The 27,677-nt window shown below is 41.5% G+C and overlaps 2 protein-coding genes across 6 annotated transcripts; one reads left to right on the forward strand and one right to left on the reverse strand.

Moving 5' to 3' along the window:
- Positions 1-206: 206 nt before the first annotated feature.
- Positions 207-20,984, reverse strand: C10H12orf50 (chromosome 10 C12orf50 homolog). 5 transcript variants are annotated; one of them, XM_053406769.1, is made up of 14 exons: positions 20,901-20,984; positions 16,988-17,064; positions 15,003-15,122; positions 13,898-14,021; positions 10,189-10,347; positions 9,539-9,616; positions 9,333-9,446; positions 6,799-6,909; positions 6,565-6,672; positions 4,742-4,849; positions 4,325-4,528; positions 2,539-2,628; positions 1,531-1,678; positions 207-441 (listed from the first exon to the last, which is right to left on the reverse strand). In XM_053406769.1, the coding sequence occupies exons 2-14, from the start codon at positions 17,057-17,059 to the stop codon at positions 399-401; spliced, it is 1,479 nt and encodes a 492-aa protein (XP_053262744.1). In that variant the 5' UTR covers positions 17,060-17,064; positions 20,901-20,984; the 3' UTR covers positions 207-398. The 5 variants fall into 5 exon arrangements, with proteins under 5 accessions (XP_053262744.1, XP_053262747.1, XP_053262746.1 ...); XM_053406772.1 differs by having other exon boundaries at positions 16,898-17,064; positions 20,901-20,955; XM_053406771.1 differs by lacking the exon at positions 1,531-1,678.
- On the forward strand, positions 19,754-27,426 carry C10H12orf29 (chromosome 10 C12orf29 homolog). The gene is made up of 7 exons (XM_053406774.1): positions 19,754-19,944; positions 21,517-21,634; positions 22,339-22,434; positions 24,971-25,087; positions 25,648-25,845; positions 26,306-26,475; positions 27,105-27,426. Exons 1-7 carry the CDS (start codon positions 19,855-19,857, stop codon positions 27,291-27,293), a joined length of 978 nt encoding a protein of 325 aa, XP_053262749.1. The 5' UTR covers positions 19,754-19,854; the 3' UTR covers positions 27,294-27,426.
- Positions 27,427-27,677: the final 251 nt, after the last annotated feature.

Consider the following 27,677-nt stretch of genomic DNA (forward strand, 5'->3'; position numbering starts at 1 on the left):
AACATTGTTATTTCAGCATTATAGAAAAGGGGAAATCAGATTTGTCTGTCAAAATCTACCATATGATTCGTACTACCATCTCTAAAATCCTGCTGGCACTGTATTCTGGAGGGGGAGGGACATGGAAACTTCTATTCTTTAAAGCTGTAAAACTGTCAAACAATATTTAAACTTCAGTTGCAAAATAACTCATTCAGAAAGATGTGCCTTGTTTACATATTTTTAATACGTATGTTTTAGCCTCTCTGTACTTCCTGCTTTTTGGGTGTTAAATTTTGTCACCTTTGCATCTGCAGTTTAATTCCTTGATAACCGTATCATTTGAATTTTCACTTTTGTTTCCCTTATGATGGTAGTAAGAACAGAATTTCACTTCTTTTTTTGCCCTTCCCTCTCCTTCAAATCTGCTTCCACTTTATCTGCTTCCATTTCTTCTGGGCTCTGAAATGAAGACACACACACAATTTGAAAACACAGGCACCCAAAATGTGAAGTTTACAGAATCAAAGTGTTCCACAACAGAGATGCTGTAAACCACTGACTATAATAATATATGGAACTGGGATTATAACTGACATGAAACGGAGCCTCAATAAATTAAAAAATGGAAATAATCTAACTATAGTTGCCAGAGTTTAAAAGTCCATCTATCAGCACCCTGGACAACAGTCTTGGGTACACTTCCTCTGCACAATACAAACTGTTGTCCTAAGGCATGCCTTGAAGGCACTTGAGGTTATTACTTTACAAAAGCTAAACATCATCTGGGTCTGGATAGTGCTGGATGGGTCAATTACTGGGAACCATGTGTACATCTCTTTGGACTCCTTGACGGAAAGAAGATGGGATATAAATGTAAGAAAATAAGATGAAAACAGATAATAGTTGGGAGCAGGCCTCATTGAAAAAGAACTTCAGGAACAAGTTCCTCTAAGCAGAATTCATATTCTACTGTGCATGGCTATTTCACTTGAAAGTATAATCCATATTAATAAAATTCCTATCTTGCCCTCCATCCCTCAGGAGCACAGAGCAGCAACCAACAAAACAATGCAATTAAAAACAAAATAAAACAGTCACATATCCTTACAGCTAATAATTTCAACACTGCCAGAAACAGCATCTTACAGCCGTCAAACGCTTGGGTGAACAGGAATGTTTTTTCAATTCCTTCCTAAAGTTACTGAGCACCCAAAAATTTAGTATAATACAGTAACAGATAATACATTATTATAATAAATAAAAACACACTAAAATCAGGCAGAGAGGACTGGAAACTAAACTTCAAACCAAACAAACAAAAAGAAAGCTGGGCAAATAAATGGCCTGGTACTGAAATGGCTGTAACATGATTGTAACATTGGCACCAGTCATATTCCTTTAAGAAAGGAATTCCACAGATGGAGACACCACAAAGAAGGTTTTATTCCTCAGTGACACATAGCAAAGTTTACCCAACAAACACAAATGAAGAAGAGCCTCATCTCGAGATGTTAATACATGGGCAGGACTGTTCCATTTTCAGACCACCTTCTAGATAGATAGGGGATAGCCAGCCTGGTACCATCCAGCTGTTGTTGATTCCAACTCCCATCCACTCCAGTCAGCATGGCCATTGGGGTAAGGGAAGATGAGAGATGTAGTCCACAACATCTGGCACCACATTGGCAACCCTGGGCTGGTTTTAGGCAAAAGTACAGATTGACGCAAGTTATCATTTTGCATATCTGATTGCCACATGTCATCTGTACCCTCTGTTACTCAGGACATTATCACACTTCCCCCTCCCTTTGTGGTTTTGGTTCAGCTTATCAGATCCCCTCCCAGCCCAACTTCAATCCCATATATCTCATTATAGTTTCCTAGCAGACTATATGCTAGACTGGGAGCAATGACGGTAGCACAGTCAGTGGAAATGTGTGGAAATGTGAAAGGACAGCAAGGAAACTCAGGATACCATTCTAGAAGGCACAGGTGAAGTTTCCAAGAAGCCCAAAACAGGGGAAGGGGACTATGCTGGGAATGGAGGTCAGTGGGATAAAAAAAGGGGGTGGCTGCATAACTACAGTACCAGGAGCTCTGAGGGATCTGTCCCAGAAAAAAACACCATATAATCTTGATATTTCTGAGATCAGTATTATCTAGTAAAGGACAGAAATGGGTGGGATAACCTCCCATGTAGCCAACACGCAACTGGAGAGAGAAAACTGTCATTTGCATCCAAGCCCAGTTACTATGTGAGAGTAATAACTGAGAAAAGCAGTAAGGGATGTCCTTACTCAGTTTGTCTAAATAACACAAGATTAAAGAACAAATCTCAGATGTCAACACTTTTCCTTCTTATCCCAAGTGTCTCTGCGGCACAAGTGCATAGGCTCCAACACTAAACAGATTTTGTGAGTTCTCCCCTCCTATCCACTAGCAATATACAAAGATAAAGTAATCTACATAATAAGATACTTGCTCTTTAGAAATGTTCCCCATTTTCTAATTTTCTTTCATTTTTAGCAAATACGTTCATATTGGAATTGTAAATACCTGAATGCATTTTTTCCGCTTTAGTATATACTTTAGTATGTGGGCTTCTTTTTCGCCAAGCTGGTATATTATATGCTGAAGTGCACCTCTCTGTAAAGAAAAATACAGTTTGATTTATATTTTCAGTGATAATTATAATCATATTCTGCCAATCTAATTACACACAGAGAGAGAGTTTTAGCCATGATGTTACCTGACATCACATAAATCATAGATCACTTCGAAAAACATATTAACCCCAAGGGAGAATGCATTCCATTTTCAATCTGGGAACGTGAACTAGATTTTGGGAGAGGGAAAGCTTAACACATATGGGTGGCAGGACCAGTAAATACTTCCTTAAAAGAAGGTGTGATTCCATTGGCTGTTTGGGACTTTTCAACCCTTTAATTAACCCAACAACTCTTCTGCCAAATTCACTAATCTTACAGAAGTGCTATTGGGACTCCAAGTATTCTTGGATGAAACCAATTATTTAGATCTGTTCTAATATTCATTTTGGACTGGAACTGCTTTAATTGTCCTGGTGGTTGACCTCCATTAGGAAACAGACAGGAGGAAGATGGCTGTTGATTGTCCAGGTCCTAGCAATAGTGCTTAATAGCAATGGCCATGATATACTTCTGGATTGCCTGCCTGGAAAAGAACTGATAGGACATTGGACTCTAAAGATACTACAAAGTTCCATCTTACTTCCCATGCTATTTAACATCCATGTGAAAGTTTTGGGTGAGGTAATTCAGATGATACCCAAACCATTCACTCATTTTGTTTTTGTTTTGTTTTTTTGTTTTTTGTTTTTTTGCTGAGGTTTAATATAACAAAACAAGAAGAACTACTGCAAAATGACAAAATATGAAACCACACAGAGAATTAACCAAACATGTTTCTGAGCATAACGTAAGGGTTAGAGCTCGCAATACTTCAAGACAAAATTTAAACTAGAGGAACTCATTGTCTGATTTTTATGACACTGTCATTACAAAATTGGCAGAGTTGGGACAGATTTATAAGAAAACAAACAAACAAACCAACAAAATAAACATTAAGGAGGATAAAGACAAAAGAAGAAGAATTAGACCGTCCAAACCATTCTTGCCACATCTGACAACAAATCATCTCTATTTGTATCTGAATACAACCCCACCAAATCGCAGCAAAATCTTGTGGCTGTGTTTTTACCTTGCAATAAACATAAATTACAGCTATTGACCAGACAGAGACATTACAGAGACATAGCTATTGACCAGACAGAGACATTACAAACAGACAGTTTAGAAGGTTTAAAAAATCAAGTTCTTATATATAACCTTACAATAATAGATGAGACTGATAGGTAAAAGAACAGTCAACAGTCAACAGTATGGTAAGCCCTCAATTTATGTGGGGGTTATGTTCCGGAGATCATGCCTATAACTAGTCAAAACACAACTAGGTGCAAGGGCAGGCGGGACTGCCAAACTCTTTCCCACTTTCTGCCTCTTATTTATGCCAAATGCACACAAGTTAAATGTGTTCAAGCTGTGGGCTTATTGTACATAAAGCTACCTTAAAATCTTGAGAAAATGGGAGGGGAAACTTTTCCTTTTTCTAAAAGAAAGCAATGTTGGCCATGGGGCGAACCTGCTGAGGGAAAGCATTACATATTCAGGGCGCCACAACAGTAAAAGCTCTCTCTGTAAGACAGCCTTATGTTTAAGTCAAATGTGGTATAACAGAACACAAACTCAATAACGCGGGCAAACTTCTGTGCCAGGAGGAGGGGTCTATGAGACTATGTGCTCACCTGCAGCCAAATTCATCTTGGATTCTTTGGTTGCACCAACTTTACCATAGGTCAGATTGGGTGACCTTGCAGCTGCTGGAGAACTCAAGGAAATACTTCTCCCGCTGGCTCTCTGAGAAGGAACATAAGAAGCATTCTCAGCATTCTTGCTTTGATCATTTTGTTGGCAATACCCTTTACCTTTAGGGTTTGAAGTATGCATTGCTGCAAGAAATAATACGATAATCAATATTTTCCCCAGAATTATAAGAAGCTACTGAGTGCTGCTCAACATATAGGGCAATGGATGGGGACATGCAATACAAATACAGAGCTTGCCCCTTTTAAGAGATTGCCTCTGATGTTGAACCAGGACCAAATGAGTCAATTGGCCCCGTGTGACTTTTTCAACCTACTAAAAACGGTTTCTCAAAATACCTTTTGCTGTCAACGGGAGAGGAAGGTTTTTGGGTTCCTCGGAAATCCATTTCTTTTTCTTCACTCCTTTAAAATGATGCTTCTTTATACTTTCGGAGTGACTTGTAGCTAAAGAGAAGAAAAAAAGACAACAGGATTTTGCCTCTCAGTTCTAGGGCGTTGAGAAAGGAGGAAGATTCCCAGGTTTGTTTCATGCATTCACTGAGGATTCAGTGGGGGCGGGGGGGCGATCATGGTAAAGGCCAACCTTGCTGTATTCATGACCTGGAATGTGATCCAAAAATGACCGGCAGATAGCCTTACATGCATAAGTATGGTTTTAACAATCCTCCCTTTCTCCTCCCATTTTTTGTGCAGTATAAATTGGCCATGTGTGTGTAGCACACCTAACACCTGAGCTGTTCCCTCATTTACCTGCTACTGAATCTATGTGAGGACGCAGGTGGCGCTGTGGTCTAAACCACAGAGCCTAGGGCTTGCGGATCAGAAGGTCGGTGGTTTGAATCCCTGTGACAGGGTGAGCTCCCGTTGCTTGGTCCCAGCTCCTGCCAACCTAGCAGTTTGAAAGCACGTCAAGTGCAAGTAGATAAATAGGTACCGTTCCAGCAGGAAGGTAAATGGTGTTTCAGTGCACTGCTCTGGTTTGCTAGAAGCGGCTTAGTCATGCTGGCCACATGACCCGGAAGCTGTACGCTGGCTCCCTCAGCCAGTAAAGCGAGATGAGCGCCGCAACCCCAGAGTCGTTCGCGACTGGACCTAATGGTCAGGGGTCCCTTTACCTTTATCAATCTATGTGAACCAGTGCACAGATGCAACACAATATAGATTTTCTCCGTCGCCATCCCAGTCCATTTTTACGGGAGGCAGCTGGACTGAAGCAGCTGAAAGGAGCTGTCCACCCATACAGAGAGGGGACACAAAAAATAATTGCATGTATTAAAATGAGGTGGCTGACATTTTACGCAAGTAGATCCCTGTTGTGGAGGTCAATAATGGATCGTTTATGGTGCTCTTTCAATGGCAGCCAGGGGCACCACGGGGTATCTGTTGAAGCTCCTGCCCTACCAGGTAATGCATCACTGTGCCCTGATTCTGCTGCTGCAACCATTTGTGTGCACACACACACACACACACACTGGGCATTGGTGAACATTGGGCAGGGAGGGACAGGGCAAGTGAATGGACAACACCAATGAAAATGTGAGACTGTTCAATAAAGGGGACCCCCTGATTTTGCCTAGCCACCTCCCTCCCCTCCATAGAAGAACCCCCCAGTGCTTCCCCCACCTACAGAATGTCTGAATTTGAGGAAGTATCATGCTGTCAAACAAGGCTATATCCAGGTTAACACAGAAGCATCTTTGGTGGATGTGATAATTGGCGTTATGTGAAAAGTCCAGCTGATCATTTCACACATTTAAATGTGTCGTGAAACTGAGCCCGCTATCTAATACTTCTCAGCACGGTCCCCTTTTAGACTCTTGGGAAGTTGCAATGGTTCACTGCATCACAGAACAGTAAAAATGATCACAGTAATTAATTGGATGATCCTGCCAAAGCTAAACTCCGTAACAAGCTTGTGTTGGCACCAAAGAGAATAGACAGAATGAGCTGTAGCTGGGGGTGGGGTGGGGAATGAGCCGAGTGTTAACTCTGATAAGAAAATGAAATTAACCACCAGTACAGTTGAATTCCCTGGCACAAATTATAGAAAAATCACACAGGCAGCTTGTGCAGATGCATTTTCAAACCGCAGAAAGGAAGAAACATATATCTCCCAATTTTCCCCCTCCCCTAAAAGACAATACATGAGCTCTGAATACCTTTAATGTTCGAACACTTCAGCATGGCAAATTCTTTTTCTCCACTGAATGCTTTGCTTTGTATCCCTGCAACAAATATATTTCTTTGTGGCAAATAGCAATCACCTCCTACAAAGAGAGACAAAAAAATAAATAAATCACAGAACTTGTATTTGTATTTTAGTTTCCACTGTCATTTGATTGTCATGTAAATCATAGGAATTTAAATAGTCAATGTACATTTGAAGCAATTACCTCCATTTTCAAAGGCACTAAGATCAGATCGAGAGCTACAATCTAATGATGCCGTTATCTCCGTTTGCCTTTCTGCAATATTGAACTTTGATGGAACTGCAACGCCATCACCTAAAAGGGCAAGAGACAGAATCACTGAACTTACTAAACTTATTTTAATAGTGGGAAATGCCCATGGCATAGGTACTACCATAGCATTAGTCAAACTGCTGTTCTGTTAACTTCAGCTTTCCCATCTGCAAAACGGGGATCATAATATTATAATAATCTAATAAGGATTGCTGAGATGGCATTTGTAAAGTGTTTTGAACACTTGGAAGATAAATAAGGCTGGTAAATAAGACACCAAAGTTATCAGCCTGCACATTTAAAACAACAACAACCTAGACTGCATTTCCATGCTGGGCTACCATGGAAATACAGGCATATTAGCAAGCTATTTTATTTTAAAGATCTTCTAGCATATGGGTTGGTGGAAGATGAGCAGGGCAATCCATCTCACCTTCCAGCAACCCATTCAATTGCCTACATGGAATTCCTAGTCAACTATGGTGAGCAAGGTGTTCCAATTTTCATCTTTTCTGAGTAGATGTGTGTGAAAAGACCATTTCTTCTTTTCTGCAGATTCATCCCTTCTCTTCTCCTCTTACTTAGAAGCACATCTTCCACTGCACATCTGTGGGCATGGTAACAAATCTCTCTCTCTCTCTTCCAGTTCCTTAGAAGCCAAAGTTTACTGTGCCACCATACTTAGATCCCTCCTTCTTGGTCTCCCTGCCCTCCCTGTGTGAAGTCACTAAATTGCTACAGTGGTACCTCTGGTTACGAATTTAATTTGTTCCGGAGGTCCATTCTTAAGCTGAAACCGCTCTTATCCTGAGGTGTGCTTTCGCTAATGGGGTCCCCCGCTGCACACGCGCCTCTTGCACACGGTTTCCGTTCGCATCCTGGGGCAAAGTTCGCAACCAGGAGCAGCTACTTCCGGGTTAGCGGAGCTCGTAACCCGAAGCGTTCGTAACCAGAGGTACCATTGTATTTTGTTATTCCCCGAGTAGTCTGAAGATGTGTTTAGAGGCATCTATCTCAATCAAATGTGGCAACAGATAATGAACAGCAGTTGACAGAAAAACACAGTTTTACAAATCAAAACGGATTATTCCTCAAGCAGCTTTTTTGAGAGGGTCACTGTTAAACACCCCTCCAAAGAAAGGATAGTGACCGAAGCAGGCTTTCTAGGTTTACAGTTATTAAAGGCTTGTTCAAAATATAAAGTCACAGTGTGGTGCCTCTTTAGATTCAGTGGGGTCCACTCTGAAGTCAACATACTGATGAATCAGCAAAATAAATCAGTGAAACTAAATTGAGCCTTCCCCTAAATATTTTCTCCTTAAATTGACTGGGCCAATTTAATTATTTCTTCTTTTTTGTCCAAATTACTGTTTCTCATCAGCACTTCCTAAATATTATTATTCCTGAGTTCTCTTATTTTAAACATGGATTACGTGAGATATTACAGGTTCTTTTTCCTGACTGCTCCTTTAAAAAACCTACTGGGGAAAACCCCGGGGTCACTAATGGCAGAATAATTTGCCCACTTACAGTGAGCAATGACTTCCATCTCTATATAATAAAAAGAAATCATGTAAAAATATACATTTTTCTCACTTTGTTAATTTCCTTTACGTGACCAGTATTGTTTGTTTTTATTTATTTTGTTGAAAACATTCCAGGGTGGTTTACAACTCAGTAAAAACAGTCCATTAAATCTGAATAAGTACAGTAAAAATAGTAACAACGAAAGTAGATGGGGGCATTTGTATCAATGTTCAGAGTTTGTTTGTTTGCTTGCTTTACTTAATTCAGTTGATTTTGAAATTATAGTAGCAGATTGTGATAGTTTACTCTCACATTAATCAAACAGCTTCAAATATTTAAGACAATATCAATGAGCCACTTATATTAGCACCTTACTTTTAAAAGAACAAGAACAAGACTTCAGCACATGTATCACCACACCTCCTGGACCTGAAAACTCAGGACAGATAGTACCTCTGTCTTATCTGGATTCAACTCAGTTTACTGGCTCACTTCCAGCTGGTTCCAAGCGCCAGTTCAGCCCCTGAATTGCCTCTTGATGGTATAGGGTGAAAAAGCTGAGTGCCATCCACAGGACATCTTGGGACACACACTACTTCCTACAGTCCTTCTTTGGGAGAACTGTCTATTTATTCCTACTGTCTGCTTCCTGCTACTAAACCAATTTCCGATCCACAAGAGGACCTCTCCTCTTATTCCATGACTGCCAAGCTTCCTCAGGAGGCTTTGATGAGGTACCTTATCAAAACCTTTTGAAAGTCCAAATACACTATATATCAACCAGATCAGCGCTAGCTATATGTTTGTTGACACTCTCAGAGAACTCATTAGAGTTATTAAGTTAGTAAGACAGGACTTGCCCTTGCTGGCTCTGCTTCAGCAAGGCTTGTTCTCCTATATGAAAAATAAAATAGAAGTTATATTGCTCAGGTCCTTGCCTTCTTGTAAATCTCTGCCAGTTTCCATGGTTTTCAAGAGCTCGTTCTCCAGCACCAAAGGTATGTTTTTTGTTAAGCGGTTTTCCGGAGAAGTCTGAATTCTGTAGTATTCTCCTGTTTCACCCCAAGGAAGAGAAAATGGGGGCAGTTACCAGAGTGATATCAGCTGAAAAGTGAGATAAGAGAATCAGAAATAACATTCTTACCAGATTTATAACACATTTCCTTTATTGCCTTTTCTTCTTCTATGTCTTCTGGTGTCTTAGACAGTAAATAAGATGCAACTATAGGGAACAAATTTCACACAGCTTACTAAGCAAAGACCTTGCCAGATATCTTCTTGTACCGTGTAAAGCAAAACTTAACTGCAATTGCATTCATAGTACATATTGCAATATAATTTTTTACTGGTGGGGTTCTTCAACTGGGCTGTATTCTAGAGAGTTTTTCAATATTCTGGATAAAATAATATTATTGCTTAACATTCTATTTTTTATTAATAAAAGTTTGAATCCTCAGTTCAGCTGTAATTTATTTTAGGAATAATATTAAACGCAATAGGCCAACTTCTATTATCAAACAGGGTTGGTCATTTATTAAATATATTAACACTACTTTGGGATACATATGGGTAAAAGGTAAAGTCTAAAACGTTTTTTCTTTGTATTTGTTAAAAGATGGAAGTCACATTGCTTGGGATGGGAGCTTTTAAATACTATTACAGTTATCACAAAAACGCTAAAAAAACCTCTAATATAATGTTATATGAGATCCTATTTTGTAAACTTTTTCTAGGTAGATTCAAATTGCTAGAAACATTGAACAAGCACACAAAAATGTCTGGCAAAGTATTTACATTTCTCCTCCTGTTCTTCTTCGTCATCGTCCTCAAGATTGATGGTAATAATCAGTGGAGGGTGGATAGGTCTTAATGTGTTTTCTTGACCTTTTGTGGAATCTTGACTTTGGGCAGGAGGTAAAATCCCTTCCTGAACTTCCCTTTGCAATGTAGAATCTATAGGAAGGAACTTAAATTTCAGTATAAAACTTTGAGTAAAATTTTGAAGTCCTCATCATACTTAACTCACTCATAAAAGCCAAGACAGTGGTTTGGTTTTGTTCTTAGACACATATGCAGTGGATACATATTACAACTTGGGCCATCAACTACGGTAACTAACTAAATCATAGTTGATTAATTGTATGAATCCTACACAGAGCATTGCTTCAAATGCCCACTATTCTGTTCTGTTGAGTTCACTCCTATGCAAGTGTGCAGAAGATTGCAGCCTATTAATTGATTAAAGTTGCAACCCTATGCACACTTACTTGGGAACAAGCCCAATCAAATTCAGTGGGGCTCCCTACTTCTGATTAGGTTTTTTATTTATTATTTCGATTTCAAGACCACCCTTCACCTTTCATGATCCCAGAGCAGGGTACAACATAAGACCCCAGTACCATCAAAACACCAGTGAAAGCATATATCACAATTGAAACCTCAAATACAAATATGCAACCTTTGCAACACAGTAGGCACAAACCCATAATCTCACAGCTGGCCATATCAATTTACCTCTGTTGACATGAGGTGGGCCTGGGCTTAAGAGTGTGCCTTCAAATGAATACAACAATGGTGCCATCCCACTCATGTTAATCACTTCCTTTGCTACCTCTGTAAATCTAGAGCAGGGTTTCCGAAACTTGTGTCTCCAGCTGTTTTTGGACTACAATTCCCATCATCCCTGACCACTGGTCCTGATAGCTAGCAGTGATGGGAGTCATAGTCCAAAAACAGCTAGAGACCCAAGGTTGGGAAACCCTGGTACTGTATAGACAATTCTATGCCCTCTGCCATTACAGTGGTACCTCCAGTTAAGCACTTAATTCGTTCCGGAGGTCCATACTTAACCTGAAACTGTTCTTAACCTGAAGCACCACTTTAGCTAATGGGGCCTCCTGCTGCTGCCGCTCCCCCGGAGCACGATTTCTGTTCTCATCCTGAAGCAAAGTTCTTAACCCAAGGTACTATTTCTGGGTTAGTGGAGTCTGTAACCTGAAGCGTATGTAACCCGAGGTACCACTGTATCATAGCTTTTGGGGGGAAGGGGCTTTTATTCCACCCATTTCTTCTCTAATCAGAGTTACCGTATTTTTCGCACCATAGGACGCACTTTTTCCCCTCCAAAAATGAAGGGGAAATGTGTGTGCGTCCTATGGTGCGAATGCAGGCTTTCGCTGAAGCCTGGAGAGTGAGAGGGGTCGGTGCGCACAGACCCCCCACGCTCTCCAGGCTTTGCACACCTCTCTGCAAGCAGCGGGAGCCCAGCGCTGGGCTCCCGCTGCTTGCGGAGAGTTGCCTGCATGCTCAGGCCTGCGCGCGCTGAGCTCAGCGCGCCCAGGCTTCGCGGACCTCTCCGCAAACAGCGGGAGCGGTCCCGCTGCTTGCGGAGAGTTGCTAGCATGCCGAAGCCTGCGCGCGCTGAGATCAGCGCGCCCAGGCTTCGCGGACCTCTCCGCAAACAGCGGGAGCGGTCCCGCTGCTTGCGGAGAGTTGCCAGCATGCCGAAGCCTGCGCGCGCTGAGCTCAGCGTGCCCAGGCTTCGCGGATCTCTCCGCAAGCAGCGGGAGCGCTCCCGCTGCTTGCGGAGACTTGCCTGCATGCCGAAGCCTGCGCGCGCTGAGCTCAGCGCGCCCAGGCTTCGCGGATCTCTCCGCAAGCAGCGGGAGCGCTCCCACTGCTTGCGGAGACTTGCCTGCATGCTGAAGCCTGCGCGCGCTGAGATCAGCGCGCCCAGGCTTCGCGGACCTCTCCGCAAACAGCGGGAGCGGTCCCGCTGCTTGCGGAGAGTTGCTAGCATGCCGAAGCCTGTGCGCGCTGAGATCAGCGCGCCCAGGCTTCGCGGACCTCTCCGCAAACAGCGGGAGCGGTCCCGCTGCTTGCGGAGAGTTGCCAGCATGCCGAAGCCTGCGCGCGCTGAGCTCAGCGCGCCCAGGCTTCGCGGATCTCTCCGCAAGCAGCGGGAGCAGTCCCGCTGCTTGCGGAGACTTGCCTGCATGCCGAAGCCTGCGCGCGCTGAGATCAGCACGCCCAGGCTTCGCGGACCTCTCCGCAAGCAGTGGGAGCGCTCCCACGGCTTGCAGAGAGCTGCCTGTTTGGGGGCTGGGGTCGGGGGAAGCTTCCCCCGCCCCAGCCCCACGCCTGGGGGAAAAATAATTTTCCCCTTTATTTCCCCCAAAAAAAACTGGGTGCGCCCTATGGTCCGGTGCGCCCTATGGTGCGAAAAATACGGTAGTTCAGAGAAAATATATCTCTTCTGAGCAGGAAATGCATGTGGAACCCATCAAGAGTGGAATGGAAATGCACATGCATTTTGCAAGAAAGATACACGACAGAATTCAATCTGTGGATCTTTCCTGTAATATCCAAGCTGATTCTCTCCCCCACCCCTGCTCATTATAATACAATACTTTCCACATGTATTCTTCCATATACAAACATATTAAATTGTAACCATATTCTTGTGTTTGAATGTAAAATGTAACATTCATTCTTCGATGGAATATGTACACTTGCACTTTAAAAAAATAAACAAACAGAAGATCCTGAAGTTATGCAGAATGTAAAATATTGTGCTTGAATTCCTCAGTAGCACAGATACAGACACTGGCAGCACTGCAACTGCCAGCCACCTCTTCCCCTCCTCCCAGGATTATCCGTGCTGCTGATGTAATGGGCTGGCTGGAAGCAGAGGGGTTGCTTGGCTCCAATTGGCCCCTGGTGGTCACTATGGTTTCTCCCCCTTAATGCAGTTTCTGGTTGTCAGGACCAGCACTTGTATTACTGTGGGGATGGCAAGACAGGGCAGTAATGACAGAGGGATGGCATGGAGGAGGCAGCAACTCAAGTCCATGTTTGGTGGTGGCATTGGTGACATTATGCTGAGGGTCCACTCAGCCAGGTGCCTGCCCTGTTCTTATCCATATGGATGGGCCATTAATATGTTGCCCTATTTGCCTTGAATTCTAAGCATTCTACTAGTGATGCCACCCATCTCTAGTTCAGACAGCTGCTCCAGAAGGATGCATGGTCAATGGTATCAAAAGCCACTGAGAGGTCAAGAAGAATTAACAGGGACATGTTTCCCCTTTCTCTCTCTCAACAGAGGTCATCATATAGGGCGACCAAAGCAGTTTCTGCACCAAAACCAGACCTAAACCCCGATTGAAATGGATCCAGAAAATTAGTTTTTTACAAAGGTGCCTGGATCTGGTCTGCCACCACTCACTCCAGAACCTTGCTCAGGAAAGGGAGATTAGCAACTGGCCAGTAGTTAGTTAGGTATTCCGAATCCAGGGAAGGTTTTACCACTGCCTCCTTCAAGAATGTTAATCTTGAAAACACCGACCTCATTCTGATCAGTTAGGAACAGCCCAGAGTATTTCAGTGTGTAAAAGACAGTGTCCTTCTACAGTGATGTTCTTAATATTTTAAGACTAGACTCTACTCTAGAACATTTATATTTCAGTTTTCAGAATATGGGGGGGGGGACATTTGTACTCACCATTACTAGGTGGCAAAAAAAGTCCATTTATGTTACGAGGTTTCCGGTGATGGAAGACACAACTGATTCTCACACAGCCCAACGGCTGTGTCTCCCAGAAACATGAAATGCTGTTGTATTTTTGCTATAGAAAAAAGGGAAAAAAGGTGGTTCCATATTTAATGATTACAAAATACTAAAGCGGGTCATAGCTGGAACACTGGAATCCATAAAACTAGACAGTGAAGAGCAATGGCTGAGAAATTGCTGAGAAGGCCCTGTCCCTTATATTTTGCAACAGAAACTTGCAGAGATATCAATAAAAGATGTGTGAGAACGTGATCTTATTGAAAATGATTTGGCTGATTTCCCTACCCAATCAGCTATCAAAAGAGAATCAGGCTTCTGGTTCTTTATACATTACACATTTTCTGTTGAATCTAAAGGTACCCTTCCAATCACAGGAGTTGTGTGAGGAAAGTAAAACTCAATCCAAACTTATTGTTCTACTTGTGTAGAGTACGAGCACTTGAACATTTGCATTATAACATAGTATTATTGAGCTCTTCCACTTTTGCAGAGCACTGCTAGTGGCTTTATCTTGTGAACCACCTTGAGACCTTTTGGTGAACATTCCTTGGGTTCCAACCCATATGTGGTATCTGAGAAAGGAGGATGTTCCCCTGCCCAGCTTCCTTTTAATCGACTTGAAGCGCAAAAACATGTTGCCACTAAATTTAAGAGGACTCAAAATTTGACTAAAGGGAGCTCATTTTTCTCCTCTATACTCACTGCAGTATAAAAACATTCTATTCTCGCAGTGCAAAGAAGAGCGTTATGGGAACATAAAGCTGTAATAAAGTACAGATGAAGGGATCCTTAAAATTCAGTGAATTCGTTCAGCTTTTCAAGTGGAGTAGAAGGTGTGAACCAGTTCTATCTTTAAGTGATAAAATGATGTTTGACTATTTCCAAAGCTGATATCTGGGCGTCACAGGAACATCATGCATCTTAACTGTGAAACTTAAGATGTCACATCTGCAGCAGCAGAGGCGAGAGACAGCCAATAAATGCTTATAATAGATCTCTTCACAAGAGAACACTTCAAAGCGCTTGCCGTTTCTACCTGTATTTCCATATGTCTAAATTTGCAAAGTTGATGGGAACATCTCCCCTCTCTCCATAATGAGCACACGGTGTCACTGCCAATGGCTTTTTCACAGTGACGGAATCGGCACTTTGATCCCTGAATAGAGAAGAGAGAGAGGTTGGAAAATTCGGCCAGGCAGTATTTCTTTAAATGTTCTTTAGGCTGCCCTTCAGTTTCCAAAAACTCTAGCATGGATCATGAACAAACAATTAAAAATACAATAACATTCCAGTCAGAGAACCAGCAGAACGGCAGCAGTGCAATAAATACCAAGCTGAACTAATAAAATAACAAATAAGATTGGATTATATCAGATTATGTGACATGCTAGAAGGCCTGAACAAATGAAAAGCACTTTTTGCCTGGCACTAGAGATACATCAGATGTAGTGTCAAGCAAGCCTCCCACGGGAGGCCACTGCACAAACAAGGCCGCTGGGGTGTGAAGGAGATAATGATCCAGACCACCAGAAAGATCCAGTTTCACCCCTGCCTTAGGACAAAGACTTGCTGCAAGTTACAGATCAACAGTTTGAACCTAGAAATTATGCACGGACAGTATGGGCTGGAAATCAATGTGGAAGCACATTTAACATACTGAAAGGGCTTTGTAGGTGTAGCATATTGAGATGACCATGCCAGTGGAGCGCATTGATATTTGAAAACTGGTGAGGTGTAAGGACTGTCTGTAACTGAAGGAATTTCTTGCTAGTGTTTGCAAGTGATGTGGGAGTAGAATGGTGGGATCCTGAAATGATTATTAGCTAACTGTAAATATTGTTATGTTTTGAGGGACAATGATGGTCCAGCTTGGGAACATATATACTTAGTCACACAACTCATTCATTGCTAATGGGAAAAGATCTTCATAACCGATAAACAGCTAACTGCACATAGCCTTGTATGTTCTGGATTTTTTGTTAATCTTGTCAGTTATCTCCTACTGGGGAAGCCTTGAGATCACCACCACTCTTTTAAGCCATATTTGTAATGGAAGAAAAGTCATTAGGGGAAGGCTGCAGGCCCTCTTTAGTTTTCTAAATGGGGTGCCCATTTGAACTTGGAGAAGGTGAATACTCCTCCTGAATGGGGAGAGCAGAGCAGCAGCAAAAAGTAGTTTGCACTTTCCATAATTATTGTGGGTTTCAATGGAAAAGGCAAATGAACATTCCTTCTGCCAATGACAAGGGGAGAGAAACAGCAAAAGTAATCTGCAGTTTTTTAAATGGTAGAAACACAAAGAGGTAGATCAACTGAGACCTGAGAATTTCAAGGTGGAATTAAACAAAATGAAGCATTTGTGCTCTCTAGGGCCTCCTTTGCCCATTGTGGGAATGCATGTTTGCTTTTGCTGTGCAATCATCATCATCCTATTACAAAGACAACTGAAGTCTCCAGTGCTCTTTCTTATTCAAAGGGAATGAGACTCCAGTTTTCTACACGTACCTGGGATTAGACTCTGCTGAATGGAGCTTACTTCCACACATGGAATGGAGCTTACTTGCTCTCTGAACCCTTCAGCACCATCCCTGAAACATCTCACTACTTGGAAAAGTGGAGGGCACATAACAACATGATAGATGCAAGCCATTATAAATTGTGCAGTATTTACCTTTATACAGGTTGAATGAAAATAGAAATAGCAGTCATCCCCAACTTCTGCCATTGCCACCTCTTGTGCTTCTACTCCACTGCCTTTAGAAAGGTCTCAATGCAAATGTAAGAACTATCAACGTGTAAGGAAAGAACATTCCCTTTTGTTCTGAATACAGCTGTATTCGGGATCTAAATTCTATTTCCTCTTAAAGGGAGACCTCCAGTTGAGAGTTTTATTCAAAGGGTTACTTATACTAATTGTAAAACAGACGGTACCTTCTCCAGGTTTGTTGAAGTGCTCACAGATTGAGAGTGGTTGCTAGACAGTGCGCAAATTCAAACTTCCAGAATTTCTCTCATTGTTACCTTGGTTCTTATGACATCATCACAAAGGCCACCATACGACCCCTCAAACTGGGAGTGCTCGCTTATTTTCATTGCTCCTATGTTTAAAAGAGGAAGAAAACAGTGATTTTTGTGTAGCCTTTTCATCTCGTCGTACCTTACTCAGTAGAATTTAATTAAGAGAAGAACATCTGTAACTTATATAATTAAGAGAAGCACAAGGATGGGAGTGAAAGCAAGTGAAAACATCAGCTCCTGCCCTCTTCAATAATTGCCTGCCTGCCAAAGCCTTGGTTTTTAAATATATTTTGATCATTGATCACTGCTGACTGGCATATCTACCCTACAAACTGAAGTTCCTTGGGAGTGATTCTGTACATTTCTGGAGGGAGGGATTCCTGTTTTGCCTCCTTTAAATTATCCTCTCCAGTCCCACAGAGTTCTGTTTGTCATTAAATGACAAGATTATTGGAGGATTTGGAGTTCAGTGTCATTAGTATTGCAGTTAATACTCAGTTACATCTCTGCTTTTCCTCAAATATTAGTGAAGCAGTGGAATCCCTGAATCATGACACAAAATCAGTAACATGCTGGATGAAGGCCAATTATCTAGAAAAGATATGGATTAAGGTGGTTACCAGGACTCTGGATTGTGGAATGAGTGAATGGTCTACCCAATATAGAGTCTCACCGCTCCTGAAAGAACAAATTTGCATTCTATGACTTCTGCATCTGGCCTTATTCCTAGACTATCAAGTGGTGGTTGTGATCAGGAGTAACTCCTCCTAGCTTCACCCGGTACACCAGCTGCAATCTCCTTTGATGATGCAGCCTTTGTGAACTATGCTTTGCAATATCTAGATTGGATTAATGTCCTGGAAGACCTTGCTGGCCTTTTCCCACCTGGCCTGTTAGGGCGGTGTATTTTTACTTTTAGCTTTTATTATTATTTTATATGCAAACTGTTCAATTTGGCTGTGCACTTTTTAATGCATTTTGGTTATTGCTTATTACTGCTATTGTTATGTTTGTAATTATGCAAATCTTTTCAAGTTGTAAGCTGCCTTGAGCCTGGCTTTATCTATGGAAAGGCTTTTAGGTCATAAACTTTTAAAGGGAGTTGCTTTCAAATTGGAGAATGGTTGTTTTAATCCTTGTAAAAAATATTGTTACTATGCATTTAGTTATATTTACAATTAATATTTTTGTGTGGTTTCTTTGATAACTGTTGTTGGAAACCAGTGTACAGGTTTAATAAACATAGTTTACATTTTATACAGGACTTGTTTTCTGCCTTAAAAATTGAGCTAGTCACACCAAAAAACACACAATGAGTTTAGAAATAAGTTTTAAATAAGCAGAACATTAGAAGAAGAAGAAACAATGAGAAAAGGTTAATGTAAAAGACAGGTCCTGAACTTCTTGCTATTAAAGCTTGGGAAAACATAGAACAGTACCAGCTACAGCTATTCAGCCTGTGTATGCAACCTTATAAAGCATGTTTACCCCAATGGCTCTTGTAGTTCAGTGGCAACTGGTGTTCCTTCCATAAATGAAACCATGAATAAGTCATCTGAATGAAGAAACAAGCTGATTTGGTATTATTTTAAAATAATATATGTGGCTAGTGTCAGTTCTCCATGTGTTTAGTAACACTGAAACCCTAGAATTCAATAGTCAGAAGGAAGTTCCATTGTTTTCAGTGGGGCTTTCTCCCACTTAACCTGTATGTAATTGAAGCCAAAAGTAACATTGATCTAATTCAGTCTAATGCTTGACATGGAGAAAGGGCACGCTTATTTTTATGACAGCTCATAGTATAATAATAGAGAAGCAAAACACTTCTGCTGAACAGGCTACATATCTAATAGAATATTTATAATAGTAACTTGTGAACATAGATTGATCTACAACCCTTACATTTAATTTTAAAGACTAGCCATCATTTCCCCACACAAAGGGAAATCACCTGAAGACTTGTCTATGCAACACAAACTTTTTCAGAGTTATGGAAGCTAACCGCTGGACACATGCTATAGAAAATGAACTAAATTGCCCATTTAGATGTAACTACCGGTACATTACCAAACAGCAGCTGCAGGGATAAACATCCAGGGAGTGCACAGATCTAGCCTGTAAAATGGTATAAACTCTGGAGATGTATATTTTAAACGGTATTTCCTTCCTGAATAACCACACACCACTTTGGTAATTAAGCAATATATAAATATCTAAAACGTGTGTGTTGCCAGTGCCCTCAAAAGACGGCGCTCCATTTGAAACATTGTTCAATTCAGTCCTCTATCTGAATGCATTGCTGGAGTTGTCCAAATCCATTTTTAAAGTATATATGTGTACAGCTTTAATTCTATCAACTTGGCTTCTTCTTTCTTTTGAGCGGCTCCTCTTTTTCACTGCCAGCCGCCTTGAGTCCCGTCGGGGGTGAAAGGCGGAGTATAAATACTAACAAACCAAGTGGAAAAAGCTGGCCATCAACAGGGAGCACCTGGGTGCTTCTTGCTGACTGGAAAGCCATGCTGGTCACTTTGCTCATACTTTCCCCGCTAGGGGGAGATGTACTGTCTTAATTCCAAGCACAATCATTTCTAACTCTTCAAGTCTGGCATATGCAAAAGCTGCGCTCTCTTTATTAGGGACGAGCGAGCGGCCCGACCAGCCCCTCTGCGCTGACGTCACGCGAGAACGAGTCCCTCAGCTTCCCTCCCGGACTACATTTCCCGGCACCCCTTTCAGCCGGGCCTAGCTACGCTTGCTGCTCCGGTAGCCGCCGGGGGGAGGCAGCCTCTAGGCCTACTGCTGCGAATCCCCGGCGTCGCGTGCGGGCCGGCCGCCCGGCCGCTGCCTGCTCCGAGGCCGGAGGGACCACCATGAGCCGCCTGGGCTCGGTGCAGCAGAAGGTGGCCTGCCTGTTCGTGACCCAGGTGAAGGAGGAGCCCTCGGCCAAGAGGGAGCGCCAGGTATGCGGCGGGGAAGGCAGAGCGAGCCCCGCGCCCGCCGGGGGAAAGCCGGCGGCGGGGAAGAAGAAGCCAGCGCGGGGGCGGCGGGGGAGGAGGGTCGGCAGCTGGGAAAGGAAGGCGCTTCTTCTTCCCCGACTGCCTTCTTGATCGCCTCGCCTCGTGTTTTCAGCCCACGTGAGGCGGCTATTATTATTATTATTATTATTATTATTATTATTATTATTATTATTGAAGATCCTTCAGCCTGTGCTTCGCATGCAAGGGCACTTTACCTGCGTGCACCTTTCCTTGTAGGAATGTCTGCAGGAGCGAAATGGCCCTGAATTGTTTTGAGGACGTTTTGGGGCACCTTTCTCTGCTTCCTGGCCCTTGCTAGGGTGGGTCGTTAGTTACTTGAGCATCATATTTGGGCCAAGACTTAGCTCGGCTTAGCCTCCCCCCCTCAAAAAAAATTCCACCCATCCACCTTGCATCTCCTCTTTCAGAAATCCCATACAGTATTTCTAGGCCTGCACACAACATCAACACCACTACCCCTCCTTTGGAATATGTGTGTCTCATTTAACGCAACAGGTGTATCTTATTTTATTTTTGCACCTGCTGCTCAAGTAAGTGCTCTCTGTTTGTCATTTACATTGATCTATTCAAGTGCCATCAGTAGCTGGAGTGGGCTGGATACTTGTGAAGGTGAAGATCCCTCCCTGCTTTCCCCTCTCGGGTATATTTTCGCATTCAGGCTGAACCATTATAATGCACTGAGCGAGTTCATTAATAACTTTTCTGTATTCAGATGCTAAGAAACAGCAGTAACCGCAAACCATCAGAATACATCTCACTCTTTCTCTGCTTAAGTTTGATGGAAGAGAAGGTTACATTACAAGTTGGATTTTCATAGTGTAGCCATCTTTTAATGAGATTATCCCTGTGATTTCAAAGTAATAAACATAGCTACGTACCATTATTTTGTTGGTGATGCGGCTTCTAATTTCAAACTGAAGCCTTGAGAGCAACTGTTGTTCCCATGATAAATGATGCATGGAATCTTTGTTGCCATGGATATAGTAGCTTTTAAGATTCTGTAACCCTAGGCTTGATTCCTTCAAAATGGAGAACCCTCTCAAAATGACTTTGAAATTCAGTAGGAAACGGAGAGTCTACATTTCATCCTGTGAATCGATGTTGTTATCATTACTTATGAAATTTATATACCGCTCTTCATATAAATATCATAGGGCGGTTTACAACATAGAAATTATGGCTGTACAGTGTCATGGAATCAATGTTATTAAGAATGAAAGTTGCTGGGTTTGGGGGCAGACATGGGGGTGGGGATGGAGAGCTACCGTATTTTTCGCTCTAAAACACGCACCTGACCATAACACGCACATAGCTTTTAGAGGAGGAAAATCAGTAGGCATGCCACCCATAGTCATTGCCTCCATAACACGCACAGACCTTTCCCCTTACTTTCTAGAAGGAAAAAAGTGAGTGTTATGGTGCAAAAAATACAGTAATTCCTGCCTTGAAAAAAGTTACACTTCCAAAATACTTTGACACCTATTTTCTCCTTAGCCTTTTAAAGTGCTGGCCACCGAAACAATTAATCCAAAGGCATTGGATGCAGATATATACAGTGCGGTCCCAACTGAAAAGGTGGATGGAACTTGCTGCTACATAACTATGCACAAAGGTAACGTGAAAGAGCTCTGTTAAGTAGGCCTTTTTATAGTGAAAATATGCTGTACATAATTCAAAATATGGGCTTTATCCATACTGAATTCATGGCTAAGGGAAGTGTTGGGCTCCTGTCGATGGTCAGAGGCTGAAGGATAGGGAGGACAGCCTCCTTCATTTGCCCAGGCTGAGGGAGATGAGTACATCAGCCCACACTATCTTCACTGATAAGAACAGTGATAGCCTGATGTCACTGTAGCCACCTTGGGCAAGCCAGACCTTGGGCAATTGGCTTAGTCGCCTCCTTCCATTTCTCTGTAGTGTTTCCTCCCCCCCCCCCCAATTGAGTGAGCAAGGTTTTCCTCACCACATATTGATTGGCAAAAGGGACTGGCTGTTCTCTTCTCCCCCTACACATGACTCTCACTTGCAGGCATCAAGGCCCCATGCTTTCTCTAGACGCTTTTGTAAGTTTCCTTCCTCTAGGCCAGTGTGGAAGAACGGGGCTACTATCCCTCTAGCAGGCCAGCAGAAATTTGTGCAGATTCGTAACTCTTGTGGGTTTACTTCCAAGACTGTTGTAAGAGCTTATACGAGCAGCTGCTCCATGCCATAGTTAAAAGCAATATTCAGTACTTGTTGAAAGCAGTTGTCTATATTTTTGCTTGTTTGGTGTAAGGAACTCCATGATAAATTTTGATGCCATTTTGTTCACTATAGGGCAGCCATACCTTTGGGCCCGGTTGGATAGAAAACCAAACAAGCAAGCCGAGAAAAGGTTTAAACGTTTTATGCACTCAGCAGGCGACTCAAAAGGTTAGTGGCTATTTTTTTGGTAACCAAGAGCTTATTTATTTTAAAGATTTTATTGGTTTACAAAAGTACATGTCCTATCTCTTTTGGTTGTACAGTCTGTCCTACAAATCAGTTACATTTGTTGTGAGACATTAGTGTTGAGTACAGTATAATGTTGAGGAAGAAGAGGGGGAAGAGGAGGAGTGGGGTGGTGAGGCTTATATTCTTTCGTATAGTGTACATGTGGGGTTTTGTGTCAGCATCAACTGGGTAGGTTTTCTTTTGTTTATTACATTTCCTTGGTAGTGAGATGTATTGGGGGGCAGGGTGTGGCTGGTTGACTGTGGTTGACTGCAGTGGGGTTTGTTTGCATTTGGGGGGGCCTTGTAGGGTCAGGTAAACCAGATTGATTCATATGCTGTCGGTAGATTCTTGTCGTTGTCTTGTTGGGCTGATAAAGGAGAGCCATACTGGGGTGACGTCATCGTCTTCTATTTGTCCCTGTGTCAATTTCAATTTATTGGTTAGCTTTTCTAGCAAGGTCATTTCCCATACAATTTGATACCATTGGTTCATGTTTACTCCTGAAAATTCCCTTCAGTGTCTAACTATGAGGCTTCTGGCTGCTGAGAGTAGGTGGGTTATAAACTATATAATGTGAGTGGTCATTATGATCTTGGAAGATGTTCAGTAGGGCCAATTCTGGGGTGAGTTCTAATACCTGTTTAGCTATTTTGCATATCTCTTGTAGGACTGCTGTCCAGAAGGGTTGGATTTTAGGGCATTCCCACTACATCTGGAGGTATGTGCCTGTGAAGGTGCAGCCTCTCCAACATCTTGGTGAGGTTTCTGGGCATATCCGTGCCAGTTTCTGTGGTGTTAAGTACCACCTGTAGATGAGTTTCAGAGTGAGTTCCCTTCTTTTGGCTGACACGGACTTAAAAGGAGGTTTAGACCACATTCTAGACCATTGTGCGGAGTTTATTTCATAGCCTATGTCATGCTCCCATGGTCCTTTATTGCATCAAGGGGGGTTGTGGGATTTTGGAACAGTATTTTGGATACCATCCCTTTACTGTGTCCCTCTGCTGTCAGGAGGTTTTTGAAGGTGGTCAAGGGGCTAGAGGCTGCTGATTCTACTGTTGGATTGTTTAAGAAGGCATGTAGTTGATGATGTGTTAGCCAAGTTATTTGGGTGTTCCCTAGTTTGTCCTGTATTTCTTGTGTTGGTATGGGTTTGCTGTTGTTGTAGAACTCTTTTAGACAGTGTTGGCCTTTGGCTAGCCTAGTTTTTATCTGGAGGTTTTATGCTGCATGTTGGAATAGTGGGTGGTAGGCCTTTTCCATTCCATGCTTTAAGCATGGACTGTTCAGTGTTGTGGAGATTTTCTTTAGTTTGTTTTGGAGAAATGGGGGTGCTGTTGTGGGGATGCTTTCAATGGTTTCTTTCTTCAAGTGGACCCATTGTTTCGTCTCGTCTTCTAGAATATACTGGATTATGTGGCGTACGTGGTTGGTGATGTAATATGATTCTATTTTGGGGATTCCCTATCCTTCTGAGGTGGGGAGGCACAGGTATTTGAGGCTTATTCTTGACTTTTTGTATGAGAAAATAAATGAGGGTAGTTTTTTTCTGCCACTTCTGGAGTTGGGCTGGGGGAATCCAGGTTTGGAATAAATAGATTAGTTTTGGGAGGGTGATCATTTTGCTCATGGCTATTTTGTCTGAGAGGGTGAAGTTGGTGTTGTTCCATTTCCTCAAGTCTTTGTTGATTTGCCACCATGTGCACGTGCTCCTTTCTTCTTGTTGACTGGAACATCAACATTTTTAGGAGGAATGTAGGAAGGTTCAAAAAGTAAATGCTTCTAAATGGGTGGGGCTGCCTTTAAAAGGTGACTTGGAAGCTACAATTAATCCAGAATGCAGCAGCTAGACTGGTAACTGGGAGCGGCCACCGGGACCACATAATGCCGGTCCTAAAGGATCTACATTAGCTCCAAGCACAATTCAGAACATTGGTGTTGACATTTAAAGCCCTACAAGACTTCAGCACTGTATACCTGAGGGAGCATCTCCATGCTCATTGTTCAGCCCAGACATGGAGGTCAGTTCTGAGGGCCTTCAACAAGGAACCACACAGGTGGTCTTTTTGGTAGTCACACCTGCCATGTACATTGCATGTACCTCCTGCCAGATGTCAAAGAGTTAAACAACTGTATAATTTTTCGTAGACATCTGAAGGCAGCCCTATTTGGGGAAGCCTTTAATGTTTGATGTTGCTGCTGCTGCTGCTTTTCCTGCATTTTTGCTGGAAGTCATCCAGAGTGATTGGGGTAAGCCAGTCAGATGGGTGGGGTATAAGAAAAATAATTATACATACAAATGCAGAATCAGCATTTTAATATCTTTGATAATACTCTTAACAGAGCAGTCCATACTACTTAAATTTATAAAATCCATGTAATCAATTGCTATTGCCAGTTTTGTTTGTCTTGGGATGTGTTAATACTTCTTCAGAAGATAGATAACAAGTGTACTTCATATTCTTGCTTCCAGGATTTACTTGGAATATTGAAGATGACTTCAAGCCTGTCCCTGAATGCTGGATTCCAACAAAGGAAATAGAGTACTGCAATGGAAAACCTTTTCCTGATGAAAATGGACATATTCCAGGTAGAAAAACATAACACCAGAAAAATATGTTCCAAACTTTAGTCATTTAGAGATCTTGAATACTTTATGTAATAATTTATTAATTTACTCGTTCAACAATTAAAACTGAAAAACAAGCCACCCAGATAAATTTGTTCTAGGGTGGCCTATAAATATTGTAAACAAGTAAGTTGGGAATTACCATGTCAAAAGTCATACTTGCATGGTGAATTAGTCCTTGTATAGCCTATTTCTTGTTCAGGTAGCTTTAAATATCTTGCTTACCTTCACTATATTATTGAGGGACTAAGGGTGAAATATCATGACAGGGCTGATTTGAATAACATGGATTCTCCAGATCACACTGAAGTGCAATATTGAGACAGAATTGTTGGAGGCATTCTCTAGTGAGCAATATACATTTGGATATATGCAAGACCTCAGTGTCCGATTAGAGATTATTTTTTAACCATTGATTTTTCATATTTGAGCAATATTAATGTTCATATCACCTGTAATATTTTTATAAACAATGGAGCCAACCTAAATAGGGGGAAAATATTGTTTTGTTTTTTTTACAGGCTGGGTACCAGTGGAACAAAACAGCAAACAATATTGTTGGCATACCTCTGTTGTTGACTATGAATTTGAACTAGCGCTCATTCTGAAGAATCACACTGAGGAACCTGGTCTTCTGGAAATTAGTCTAGTGCCCTTATCAGATCTCTCAGAACAAACTCTGGAGCTTATTGGAACGAGCATTAATGCAAATCCATATGGTAAGCATATCTTATATTCATCAACAAGATATTTTTCTGAGAGCTTTATATCAGGCACTGGTAATAAACACTGTGTACGATTATTGCAAACACAATCTTTTAAGAATTACAATACACAGCAAAACCTTTGGCAAACAAACATAATAATATGCAGCTTGCTTGAAGTGTTTACAACTAAACAAATAACAAATAAAAGCATCATGTTGATAAAGCCTAGAGCAGTGGTCAGCTGAGCTGCAGCAAACAGAAGGGTTCCTGTCTGTCTTTAGCTGAATTGCTCAGACTCTAGAAACAAAATATTTGGAAAACGGCTACAAGTAGCATGGAGCTATAAAAGCAAAAGCCCAAGAGAGTTGGCTAAGGGAGCATCATTGACGATTAGGAAATAAAGGTGGGACTTGGGAACTTCCGTAATACAATAAAATAGTTGATTGTATTTGTTTAATAATCTTTTAAATAGGCTTAGGAGACAAGAAACATCCTATCCACTTTCTCGTACCACATGGAACATTTCAAATAAAAAATGCCCCTCCACTGAATCATGATGACATATTGTCTTGGTTTGATGAAAGCAAAGAAGGGAAAATTGAAGGAATTGTATGGCATTGTGCTGATGGAAACTTAATTAAGGTAATTCTGAAAGATTTATTGAATAACCAACATCTTGATTTTATCTACGAATGAAAGGCCTTTAGTTCAGTAGCTTCAACATGCTGCCAAGTTTATTTTTAAAAAAATTGAGCAAAGAAGAAAATGGATTTTCAGCTGCAATTGAAAGCTTAGTAAAAAAACAAACCACCAAATTATGTTATCATTTAATTCCCTAGAAGCACTTTCACATTAAACATGAATGCATTTCAACATATCAGTGCTTACAGAAAAAGTTGCATAGAACATGCAAATATACACATGTGAATCTATATAATATCTTGGTGTTTGCTCATCATTCAATCTATTTGGCTGTTTATTTTAGAAGAAAGCCATGGGAGTGAAATATTAAGCCTCCAGAGTCATTTCCAGATGTCAGTTTTGATTTGGTGCAATTTGTATCTTCTATTTTATGCTTGTAATGTAATTTTGGAGAAAAGAATGGAGTAGCTGTTTCAAACACAAGCAGGAAAGGATGAAGCCTTCAATCATCAAGAATTTAAAAACATGTCTCAGTGATTGAGTATTAAAATGTGTCCGTGCAATTGTTTCAGACTCTGATCTGGTACTTAGTGCAGTTAGTAATGTAATTGTTTTTCTTTTCTTCATAGCTCCATCGGCATCATCTTGGCTTGTGCTGGCCAATTGCAGACCCTCAATTGATTTCTCAGCCAGTTGTTATCACCTTTAGTGGTGCCAAATACAACTATAATTTTGAGCCAAAGACACTTTTCCATTATTTTTCAAAATTGGAGGGACAAAGATTCAATAGTCTCAGAGATATAGTAAGTAATCTGTGACCAATTTTTTTTTATAAAAAAAAGTAGCCATCTGTGTGATTGTTCATTCCTTAGATAGGGGATGTCAAAAGGTTTCCATTGTTGAAATGCAATGTAAATAGTATTTAGGCAACACATGGCTCAATGTGTACATGTATATATAACAAATCCTGCTGCTTATTATGTAGCAGACAAGCCACAAATAAAAATCTATAAACTTTTGAGTGGGTTTTTTTTTATTGTGTGGGAAACATACCTATTGAAGTGATGGTTACGTACCTGAAATCTCCTGCTTTTTGTTTTAAATTATTGTATAGTTTGTACATTCAGTTGTGGTAATGACTAGTTTGTATGGATGAATTTCTTCTAGCAACGTATAACTGAAAAGCATATTTAAATTTTGCA

This window comes from Podarcis raffonei, chromosome 10 (assembly GCF_027172205.1).
Source record: "Podarcis raffonei isolate rPodRaf1 chromosome 10, rPodRaf1.pri, whole genome shotgun sequence".
NCBI classification, from domain to species: domain Eukaryota; kingdom Metazoa; phylum Chordata; class Lepidosauria; order Squamata; family Lacertidae; genus Podarcis; species Podarcis raffonei.